The sequence below is a fragment of the Molothrus aeneus genome, chromosome 1, assembly GCF_037042795.1.
Source record: "Molothrus aeneus isolate 106 chromosome 1, BPBGC_Maene_1.0, whole genome shotgun sequence".
Taxonomy (NCBI): domain Eukaryota; kingdom Metazoa; phylum Chordata; class Aves; order Passeriformes; family Icteridae; genus Molothrus; species Molothrus aeneus.
This window is the reverse complement of record NC_089646.1, coordinates 59,277,381-59,289,849: the sequence shown is the minus strand read 5'-3', so window position 1 is coordinate 59,289,849 and position 12,469 is coordinate 59,277,381. Positions and strand designations below refer to the sequence as shown.

The following is a 12,469-nucleotide window of genomic DNA, read 5'->3' as shown; positions in this document are numbered from 1 at the left end:
TGTAATTTTAGAAATAATCCTTTTTCTTCCCCCCATCAGATCTCCTTTGTTTCACTGATGGTTAGAGAATCAGATTGTTAACTAGTGCCTTCTTATTAAGTAAGAAATTATGTTGATGGACCCTAACAATGATCGGCAACTTCACTTGTCTTACAAATCTAATGTAACTGTTCTGTAAAATTCAGCAATGTGACATCATCTCATCCTGTGAGGAACGCCACCCCTGTATGGTTTCCTTTCACCAAAGGAAGTTCTGCTGGTATAAATCTGTTTACAGCAGTTCTGTTTGTGTCCTGGAGCTGAGATACACTTAAGGAAAAACAGAAATCTAGCAATATTTTCACATCTTTTTCTCAATAACTTAAAATCTCCAAGTGAAAACTTATATTTGAATTATAACAGTGGTAGTCGATTGTGTGGGTTACTGGCTCTGGCTGAAATGTTTTCTTGTTTCTGAGACGCATAAAAGAAACTTGCCCTGGTTATGCGAGTGTATGGGTCTGAATCATGTTAGGAGGGACACCATGAGTTTATCAAGATGGGGTAAAAGCCAATTTTAGTCTTCTCTGTCAGAAGAGCATTTTCTCCTCAAACTTCCCTTTATCAAGTCTGTTGGTCTAAGATAATATAATTAACAATATTTTAGGTTATAACTCTGTCAAACTATCCATACTGCTGTTCCATGTCTCCTAACTTTTTTGTAAGTTGTCTTTCACATTTGCTGGGTTTTTTTTCTGTCATATTGCCAGGAGTGTTTTGAACAACAATGTCTCAGTAATCTCACTTCTTGGCAAGAAAGTTAGAGAGCTAGTTAGCTCTAAAACACTTCAGAAAAAATATATATAATCAAAGAATTCTTTATGCATGTACAATGCCATAGAAGAGGCTTTTAATGACAATTATAAGAGACTTCTGAATGACAACATACAATATTTCTATGGTCAAAATGTGATGTTTATTTGTGGTCTCCAGGTAATACTCGTTGAAAGGTTTAAGGTATGTCCTGTCCTACCAATCCAAGTGAATGTTTCTATGTTGCTCAGTCTTTGACCATAGTTTGAAGAATCTTCCTAAAGCTTTGTCAGTCTTGCTGTTGGATTAACTGTTGTGTACTGCTAATGCATGAACAATTCTGTGCCTTTCTGTCCTTCTTAGAATGCATTTTTATTTTCTAAGGCAAAAGAGTAGTTTTCTTATCACTAGGTTTAAATACAAGTGAGGGGACAGTCTTCCTCACTTGGATCTGTGTGCCATGATCTAGCCTGAGGTCAGAAGCTGTATAGCAAATGGCCTTCAGAGTCGGGGAGGAGTTGCAGAGGTAGTTAACTCAGGATGTCTAAGTGCTTTCCCTGTCTTCTCTCAATGTGTGATTTGGTCCTCTGCCCATTTTAGTCTCTGAGCCCCAATGTGGATTGCCTGTGCTGCCACAGGCTGACACTTATTGTGGTCATCACGCTCAAGCTACCCTGTTTATTCCATAGAGGGAATAGCCACCAAATTAGGGTACTGCTGCTTCCTGTCACTGATAGACTTCTGGATTTCTGCCTGAAGCTGTTTAACCTCATGAAAAGCATTCAAACTGCAAGTGGGTTATTTGTGCAGTACTGGTGATCATTTCAGCTGAAGCCTGTCGACAAGCACTGGGTGCTGGCTTTTGTCCACCTGTGCAGCCAAGATGCAGTACTAGAGGAATACATACATAGCTGATACGTACAGAGAACACTTGATGGCAGTGTTGGTTAAATGGTTTCTCACAGAACTGTCAGTTTGATACTTTGTTATCCCTATGTTACATAAAGAAAGAACTTGTGATAAAATGCTGGGGATCTTTTTCATAAGAAAAAGGTTGTTTGCTTAAGTCCTCTGTAGACATCTTAGATATCTTTGTGAATCCTGAACTCTGAGCTGTTCCTTTCATGTCCTAGAAGGCTTTTGAAAAGAGATGACATCTTGTCAGTCCTTTTCTCTCATCTCAGCTGATTCCTGCTAGCTGTTAAGTGGGATTAGCTGATATTTGTAAACACCATTTATATCTGCTGAAATAATTTATATTAAACCCTTTTTTAGTTTGACATGTTTACTAAGTGATATCTGGTAGTATGTTTATGAAGATGATCTTTGGATTTTATTATCTAGAGCTCCCTGGAGTATTTCTCTACTAAATAATTATTTTGAGTAATTGTTACTTAATTTCTTCTCTTTATAAGAGAAGTTTGGTATATATAAAACAGATGTCAGCTTAAAAGCTAGTTGTGAAATGTCACAGAGTTTTAAGTTCAGAAGCTATTAAGTAACAATAAAGCAATGTGAAATCACTCCAGATTTACAATGAAATTTAGAAAGTAGGACCAAGTTGAGAGCATTCATATGTATGGTTTGTTACAGCAAGTATATTACAGGATGTATACAGTGTGCATACATAATCACCAGTGTCTGAAATTGTCCCAGCTTTTGAAAGACTGGGTCAACAGCTCTTTCCAGGTTGTAAAGTAGAATCTCAACTTGAACTGAAGGTAACCTAATTCTTCAGAAATTCAATTTTAGTTTTATAAATAAAAAGACTTATTCAAATTCATGTTGGTTCCAACTGTTATATAACTTCTCCTGGGAACTGCTATTTAACTCAGTCTTTCTCTGAGACATCCCCAATATGAGTTAGTTTTCAACATTGTATCTTCTGATGGTTTTAACTTAGTTTTTACTTATTTACGAATTTTATTTTTTAAGTCTGTATAAGAGCAGGCAATACGATTTGGTAAGTCTGTGTGCAAAGAGCCAGTCTGAGATGGGAAACAAACAGCTGGGGCAATAGTCTCTGCTATTCTTTATGCATGTACAATGGTGAGTCTACTGGATAGTCCTTCCTAATGTGGCGAAGGGTAATTATAGTGTCTTCAGTTTGTTCAAGAAACTCGGGGGCATACCTAGCACTGTCTGATTTATGAGATTAAATGGAAGCTCAGTTTGTCCCAGTCTCTCTTGGTCCCTATCTCAACCCATGAACCCTTCATTATATTTTCTCTTCCCTGTCCAGCTGCAGAGGAGAGTGAGAGAGTGGCTTTGGTGGGTGCAGGTGTGTTGAAGAAAACAAATGATGAAATCAGTGAAATATTACCTGCCCTTTCCCTGAGATGTGAAAACATCAAATTGTTTATGTTGATTTATTTGACTAGGGAACATCTAAAAGAAACCAGTTTGACCTGGAAAGAACTTTTAAGAAAGAGACCAGTGCTGTTTTCTGTGTTGTTACTCAGGTAGCTTAACCTTGGACTCTCCTAAGGTGGGCTTGTATCTTTGCAGATGGATCTTTGATGAGCTCTATCCTCAGTGTGGTTTTGGTTTAGTGGTAAAGTATCACTGTGAAGCTTAAGGAATGCTACCTTATCTCTAATCTCTGGCAGCCAGGCTTTCTGTATTTGGACTTTTTTAGTTCAACTTCATTTTTCTTACAGTTTTAGCTCGGCAACATTGCGGCTGAGTGCCTCACTGAAGTTTTGCCATGTAATCAATGCACTTCTGTCTAATTCAGTGTAGAGAGTTCCTGTGTATTCAGATAATTAGCAGAAGAGAGTTTTGTTGGGGAGAACAGCAACTTGTGTGACAGCTTTTGTAGTTTGTCAAAGTATATGTGTGTACAGCAATAAATCTTTGTAGCTAATTCTCTCAATTCATTATGCCTAGGTACTGCAAGGGTCTCACTACAGGGGATGATTCTACGAGTTTGCAGCAATTCTTAAGCATAGTCGGGTGAGTTAAGGTTGAACCTCTGTCCTTAACTCAGAATTTTCTTGCTTTTATGGGTTTTAAGTTATTCCAATTACACATCAATATTAATTACATACAGGATCAACTTTTAGAAGTGATAACTGATTTTTAGGGTTTTTTTAGACTTTGTTTTTGAAGTCCCAACTAAAGGTACTCTTGGGAGCTAGACTGTTAAAAGGAGTTGAAGACATGTTCTGTTCAAATCTTAGCTCCTTGAAAGAAAATTCAATTGGTCCATAGAACAACTATGTAGTCATTTTGAATTCTGTTTCTGGTTATAATATGGCCATCATTTAAAGTAAAAGACAGTAAAACTTGAAAAGATGGTTCCCAAGTAAGTATTGACTGCTTTGTATTATTCATAAAAATGAGAAGTTGATACTAGTTTCAGTACGAATTCAGTAAAACAAAAAATACAGGTTAGCATGTAATATGCCAGTTTCTTTCTAAGCAATTATGTGGCTGTGATCTGCTCATGATGGTGAACTTCATTACTGGAGACTAGGTTCAGAAGCATGTGCATGTCTGTTTGTACACCCAAGTCATTATTTTCCTAAATAATAGCACTTTATCTTGCTTGAAGATCAGTTAGCACAGCTTCTGTTTTGGTTTTGGGGTTTTTTTAATTTGTTCATTTGTTTGTTTTAAAGAGTGCAGTCAGAAAAGTTACTACAACTGGGCCTAAATATTTCTAGAAGTCCCAGGATATACTAATTATGTGTAAAATGTATTGAAGTAGTTGTTAGAGGTACAACTTAAAACCTACAACTGCAAGAGCTCCGGCTGGAACTATCTCTTAACTTCCTATTGTGCTTAAATATTGCAGCACATTGCCGACTCTTGTGAGACTTCTCTGCAGTCCCTAGGCATAATGAGCTAAGGAGAGCATTTAGCTTTAAAGAACCAGCTATAGAGAGATAAATGTAAGTTGCAAAAATTGTGTGTCTATCACCTGCTGTATCTCTTTCAGCCATATTTATTTGGCTGTCAAATTCAGTTTGTTGCCATTTTGAAAGAAAATAAGGTGGAATTTTTAAAATTATTCTCACTGAATTAGCTACAAATACTTGATCCACTGTACTTTCTCCCATCTGATCTCATGCCTCAAAATTGTCTGTTAAACTGCTGTTGCACAAATTAAAATAGCAGAAGTATATAAAATATAAGCAAGGAACAAACATCTTGAACATTAACTTTTTAATTTCTTTTTCCAAAAGGATTTTTGGACCCTGAAAAGAAGCTTTTTTCCCATCGGATATTGTCAAGGGATGAATGTATTGATCCGTTTTCTAAAACTGGGAACCTAAGGTATGTATGTGGATCTTAGGTATTATACAAAACATGACAATGAACAGAGAAGATATGCTAAATAAAATAAAAATTACTCCCTCTGCATTTAATATGTTCATATCCTTCTTTGTCTGCCCCTTAAATATCAACACCACCTCAGTAAAACTGAGGTGTTGGGCACTGCAGCATTTCTTCTACTTAATGGGTTCTGTGGTAGCAGAACAGTAAGTGTAATGCCATGGCATCATGTTTTCACTTACACTTCTTATTCTTGTAATAACAACCATATTTCCACTTTGTCTTGTGATCTTGTATAATGACTTATGTTGTGGGTTTTTTAATTAAACCAGAATTCTCAGTTGGAGTTTAATTCATAATTCAATACCTAGTATTCTGGTTTTCAAATGTGCTAAAAGCACCTTCTGTTCCTAGTGTTTCTTGAAATTAGGTCATCTAGAGCCTTGAATTCATATTCTAGTCTAAATTCACATTCTGATCTTTTTCAGAGTGTTCTTTCTTTTTTCAGAGTATAAAGCTAAGATTTTTTTCTAAGGCAGATCTGTTTAATGCAATTTTATGAAATACTGAAAGTTATTGCCCCTCCACACCTGACTGTAGCAAATGAGAAGCTTTTTTTCTTGATGTTTTTTTATATCCATCTTAAGTACTCTACCTTTTCTTCCTCCTAGGTGATGGGTGATATTAGTAATTCTGTTTCCTTTATCTTGGATTGAATGAGTCTACTCTTTGAAAACTTTTCTTGTGTTTTTTACCTATCTAAATAGGTAGTGTATTGACCTTGTGAAAGTTGACTTTGGGCTATTGGTTGACAAAAACCAAAGAAAACCAGACTGAAATGTTGCAATGGTTTGTTCTTACAGATGTTTCTTGTTTTCAGCTTTTAGCCTTTGGAACATAGATTTTAAAAGAGCTGTTTCCCTTTTATCCACTAACTTTAATTTGTTCAAAGCTTGTGTTTTGAATTCCATAATTTTAATATTGCTTAAAACAATAAAAACTTTATTGTTTTAAGCAATATTAAATTAACTTACAAAAGAAATTTACAAAAAGTTTCTTTTGTAAGTTCCATGTTTTGCAGACATGCTCATAATAAACCAGGGCATCCATAGAAATTGATTTCAATGCTATGTAAATTTCTAAAACTGGCTTAATTTATCAACTATTTTGTCTCTTAGAGATCTCTTTCCTTGTGGAGATTCCATGGTTTGCATCATTGATGATAGAGAGGATGTTTGGAAGTTTGCACCCAATTTGATAACTGTGAAGAAATATGTATACTTTCAGGGGATAGGAGATATTAATGCACCTCCTGGATCAAGAGAAATGCAAATGAAGAAGAAAGGTAATTAGATTGTTTTAAACCATGTTTATAACTTTGTCCACTTTTCAAGCATGATAGATGTAAGTCACTGAGATGGTCTTAGTAATACTGCTGTTGTGCTCAGATGGGCAATCCCAGACTGTTGAAGTTGACTGTAAAAATGTGAGTAGCTTGGTAAAACTGGACTGTTCTTACTGAGAGCATTTCTTCTGGCATCCACCAGAGCAGAAGTGAAGTAGAAGTGTTGTGGCTGAGAGCTGATTTGGCAATACACCAAACTCTTCAAGAATGTGTAGGGGGGGCAAACTTTCTCCCTCGCACCCCCATGTAAAACATGCTGACTTTTTCTTCTCTATAGGTTTCAACTCTTCAGTCCCCTTCCTTGCCCTTGGGACTGGGAGAAGTAGGTAATAAACTCTGGCCTCAACACACTGCTGAAAATGAATGTTGAAATCTGCTTGCCTCCCAGTCTAAATCGTGCTAATAAAATTAGTGTGAATTTTTAGCACCTAGTGAACATAGTGTTCTGGCATTTGACACAAGAACCCTGTGTTCAACAGACTCAGCAGTGTAATACACATAATGGATTTAGAAAGTACACATTACACATTACACATTAATTGGTCATTATTAAGGGCAAAATGTATTTGAAACACATTGTCATAAGAAAGAATTGTCAGGCTTTTTCCAGTTTAGCCAAGTGTTTGGGTTTTTTTAATTTAATACTTGTGACATTGCTCTCTTTCCCTTGTTGACAGAGTGTCCAAGACAACAGTAGAAATAGTATGATCAGCCTGAACCGGGTCACTGTGATGTGAGACCTCTACACTTGACTCCTGTCCTTACTTGCAGGGCAGGAACATGCACACAAAAGGGAGACAAAATAGCTTGATTTCAAACAGTGTTCCCAGTGAATGTTTGTGTGCAACAATTTGGAAGTCTGCAGTTTCTTTAACTCTCTCTCTACTTCTGCAGACATCTGTGGACACATCCTAAAATTATTCTTCTACTTTTGACTCTATTACCCTTTTACATGCATTCCATCAGTCTTAAATTAAGTTTGAATGGCATCTTTGTGTTGCTAAAATACATATGTCTTTTCAAGAACTAAAGTTCAGCTATTTTGTTATGAAAATTAGGTAATATGAAAGACATGGCTGTTTATTTATAAAGTTCTTATACTGTGGTTCTGGATTAGGACTTTGAAGCAAATTCTACTCATCTGCCCCCAATTTGGTTATTTTCATTGCTCAAAGTTGTAATTGTAAAATTTACTCTACAAGATAAATCCTTTAATGCTTGCAGAGTTAACAAATAATTACTTATGACCTTTGGTTTAAAGGAAAAAAATCTGCTTATCTAACTTCTTTACAAAAGTAATGTTTATGTTTGAGAGTCCTCTCTAGTAATCATTAACACCTAGAGAATTTTAACAACTTAGAAAAGTCTAGTGATGACTTCCAAGCATAATTAAATCTAAGTCCATATGTAAACTCTGTGTTTAAGGTCAATGAAAATTAAATTTTCATTAATCTGAAAAGAAGAAAAAAAAGGGAAAATGTTTTCTTTCTTGCCCATGTCTTAGCAAACCACTCTGCAAAACCTGAGGCATTGGATTCAGCAATGATTTCAGCAAAAGATGTTGAAGAACTAAAGGATGTTATATGTGTAGAAGAGCACAGTAATGGTCTCAAGAAAACTGCAAAGGACACTTGCACTGCAAATGGGAGTACTTCTGTAAGCAGTGAAACATCTGATGGGGATGTAAACTCTCATAATAAAGTTAATGCCCAGGACTCCTTAAATGATAACACTGGTCACAAAATGGACAGTGAGGTCACTGATGATTTGGCAAATACAAAAGAATCTCAGATTTTTTCGGAACAAGTTGATACAACAGTTATAGAGAAGCAGCAAACCCAAGAGAAGATAACAAATGACTTGGACTTTGAACTGTCTAGTGACAGTGAAAGTGACGATGGATTGGATACCAAAAAGTCATCCACTTCTGTATCAGATAGTGAGAATGAGGAAAAGAGAAGTTGGAAGAAGTCCAAACAACCTCTGCAGGATGAAAATTTGCAGCAAGAGGGTTGCACTGATGTGAGTGGGAAAAAGGATGATCTGGTGAACCATTCTGGGGAAACACAGTCTTTACCTAGTGAAATTATCCAGGACAAAATTGATCATGAAGCACAAGAGGAAAGTGAACAGGAAAGCCTTTGTGATTTAGGAAATGGGTCTGGAGACAAGAAAGAAGCTGAAACAGAATCTCAGATTAGTGAGCAGTCTGGAATTACAATGGGTGAGTCCTTAGACCAGAGCATGGAGGAGGAAGAGGAGGAAGATGATACAGATGATGATGACCATTTGATATACCTTGAGGAGATCCTTGTGCGAGTTCACACTGATTATTACACAAAGTATGATAAATATCTGAAAAAAGAGATTGAGGAAATTCCAGACATCAGAAAAATAGTACCAGAACTGAAAAGTAAAGTCTTGGCAGATGTAACCATCATATTTAGCGGACTTTACCCGACAAACTTCCCTATTGAAAAGACACGGGAACACTATCATGCCACAGCACTTGGAGCTAAAATTGTGAAGAATCTCGTACTTAATGCTGATGATCCTGATAAAGCAACACATCTCATCGCAGCAAGGACAGGTAGGTTATTGAGCAGCTTTTAGTCTGTTAGAGTTCATGCCTTGAGCTCTTTTGTATAATCTACAGACTTTATTGTAACTGAGATTAGAATCAAAATGAAAGGAAAGATTCTTCCTAAAACAATTTAGCAGCCTTTTTAAAAGGATCTTTCTCTTCTTTTTGCTTAAATGTGACTTTTAATTGTTACAAGTATGAGCCACTAAATACACTCTGATGCAATGTGTCATGTCTCAGTTTTTTGTTAAGAATTGGTGATACTAATAGTCCAAGACTCAGAGTTGTTGACTAGAAATCCTTAATATTTGTGTAAAAGAAATGTTTATGATCATCTTGCTACAAAGGTGCTCTCTTTCTCAGTTTCTCAAATTCACCTCTCATAGTTCAATTTCACTTGGTATGGAATTCAAATAAATTATTTTAAGAGACTGCGAATACCCTGTCACTGCACTGTGCTTATTATTTTGTCAAAGGAAATGTAAGAGTTTAGCATAGCTTTTAGGTTGTCTTTGACAAAGCTGCCTGGTTTTTTATAGCTGTAATGGATAGCAATGTACTGTTGATAGCTGCCATAGAGGAGCTACCAGTCAGCATCTCTAGCTTCTAGCACACTGGTTTTTATGGGTGCAGCCTGAGGCTTGGTTCCCTCATTGCTGGCCTTTTGAAATTACATGGAATCTAAATATCTGATAGTCAAATTCATGAAATCCAAAAGTAAAACTGCATGTTTTAAATCATCTAAAATTTACAGGTACTTTTTGACACACCTAGACATCATAAGCAAAGAAAGACATTATCTGCCGCCTATTGGATTTTTTTTTTTTTTACTGCTATTCATGTGGGGTTTTAGTACATCAGAAGCAGCTTGGTTTCATTGGCTTGTATTTTAAAAGTCTGTATGTCAACCTAAATCTCAGGAGATGGAATTAGATGCATTGAGATTAGCTGGGGTTCTGGGTTGTGAAGATGTGATAATTGCAACAGTGAATGTGAAGTTTTGGAATCAATGGATGCATCAGTTTGGGACTCCATTGTTTTACTACTGTTGCTGAACAGCTGTTTTAAAACTTCATAGATAGGAGTAATTATTTCACCAAGGAATTATGCAAGTTCATCATACTTCATTGGAGACATAATAGCCATCAGTATAAGAGATGATTTTCCAATTTCAAATCTTAAAATGTTTAATTTCAAAAATTGCTTTGTTTATCTTAAACTAGAGGACTTTTAATGTAGTTATACATCAGATGCATCTGTTGTGTGATGGGGTAAAATTGATAGGATAAATGTAAATGAGACTCTCCCAAACATACACATTTCTCTAGAGTGAAGAGTGTTGAAAAATCCATTAAGGTACACATCATGTGATAATGAGAAGCAGTTGACTTTTTATTTGGGTTTTTTTTTTTAATGTACCGTTTGAGGGTTGTGTATTTATGTAGATGCAACTATGCATCCTTGTGTTCTATTTTTATAAATAAATTATTTGCCACCTGCACATTCTTAGTGAATCATACTAAAGTACATTTGAACATGAAATGCTATTTTAACTTTGTTTTTTATTAAATTGCATATTGCACTAATTCTAGTTGAGGTAAATTGGCAGTCATTATTTCTGCCTAATGGGCAATACTGTTGTCATCTTTCATCATCACTTAATTATTTCTGTAACAATGGCAATGAAGTAGAGGTATTTAGAGCGAATAAAACAGTAGGATCCAATAACGCTTTTTAAGATCCTTGTAAATTAACTGGTTCTAGTTTTATGATGGGGTTTTGGTTTTTTTAACTGGAGACTATTATTCTCTCCTCTGGAAGGTGGGAGTAGTTAGGCTGCATCATTCAAATTTCATGAAGGGAACTCCTTAATCAGAGATTTTAAGGGTATAAATTTTGTCCTGTCATAGCTGGATTTGTGATAATTCATCTGTCAGTGTGATTTTCATAGCGATTCTTTTATGGTTAGAGAGCAAATTATTACAAGCCTTTTGCTGACAGTAAGCCATACAAATATTGCATCTTTGTCTCCTGTAGAAAACATCTGATGCACCGCTTGATGTCTAATTGCTGGTGAAAAGGGGAAACAAAAGCATGTCCCTTCTTGAGTATTTTTCAGAAGTCAATGATGTGAGACCAGGCAATGTTGCTATCTATACTTTTATCTTTTTTTTTTCTTCTTTTGACATGTTTGTGGAAAGTGATTTTAAAATACCTTTTAGTTCAGTCACTAACAGTGGCAGACCTGGAACTCTGACAAGCAGCTGAATGTGTATGTGTACTTTTTACTAGCTGAGATATAGAGAAGGCACATACCTAATCTGCAGCAGTGTTTGGAAATAAATACTATTAGCTTTCTCATTTTGAAGGCAAAAGAAGAATTTGGCAGAGGACGTAAAAGGGAAGAAGTCAATGTGAAACAGTTACCCCTTAGGTCTTGAAGTGATGGGGTTTCCCCTGCACCAGAGCTTGGTGCACTGAAATGAACAGCTACTGAAAAACATTTTAGGCTATTTTTACAGCATTCTTCCCAGCCTATTAGGGTAAATAATTTAAATTTTTTACTCTGTATATATACTAGTCTCTTTCTCTGCAGATAGGCCCTTTGTTTCCCTGTAGACATAGGTACTCTGAAATCTGAAATTAAATAAATCCTTGTTCCTGAAAAACATTAGGTCTTCTTTCATTATATAGGGAAAAAATTACTGCCTGAATTACTGTGAAATACAGGATCTTTGCATCATCAGCTTTCATAAATCTGAGTGACTGACAAAAGGCCAGCCTAGTCCTTTCCACTTATCTATGGGCTCCATAGATCTTGCTTCAGTTTTTGAAACATCTGCTGTTTGCTTTAAGTATCAGTAAACTGCACTGTAGGATGAGTTTTTTATAGCTGTGTACACACTTGGCTAAGCAGTTATCACACTATTTCATAAACCTTGTTATGTTCCTTCCTGAACAGATGAAAGACACTGTAGTTGATTCTTGTATTGAGTTTTTGCTGGTAGAGCAGATAGAGCTGTTCAGAGCTCTCAAAAATTATTGTAGTCTGGTAGGAATGGAAATACATCAGTTTAGGCACTGAATTTTTTTTTTTTTATTTTTCAAAATATATTTGAGTCCTTGCCATTTCCTACTCCTGTGATGTGTCAACAGCAATTTTTCCTGAGAAATATGTTCAGGGGCCATGTCTTTTAAAAAAAATTGGGTTAAGCACTGCTCTAAATTTGGCCACTGACCAGGTTAGCCTGTTGGTTTTACAGTGCAGAGTTTAAACGTGAACTTTAGGCATTGCTTCAGAACAGCACATCTGACACTTGTTTTAGGTCAGTGTTCTTGCAGAAGAGGATTTGATTATAAATCAAGATCTATATATAAAAATTATCTGAAGAGAAATAAATAAACTT

The 12,469-nt window shown here is 35.9% G+C and overlaps 1 protein-coding gene across 2 annotated transcripts in view; it reads left to right on the top strand.

Annotated features, from left to right (window-relative positions):
• The window catches only part of CTDP1 (CTD phosphatase subunit 1), a 101,008-nt gene that overhangs the window by 20,049 nt on the left and 68,490 nt on the right, over window positions 1–12,469 (top strand). For both annotated transcript variants that reach the window (XM_066557841.1, XM_066557833.1), the window contains exons 6-8: window positions 4,983–5,073; window positions 6,252–6,418; window positions 7,983–9,068. In XM_066557841.1, coding sequence (XP_066413938.1) covers window positions 4,983–5,073; window positions 6,252–6,418; window positions 7,983–9,068 — 1,344 coding nt within the window. The remainder of the gene's footprint in view (window positions 1–4,982; window positions 5,074–6,251; window positions 6,419–7,982; window positions 9,069–12,469) is intronic.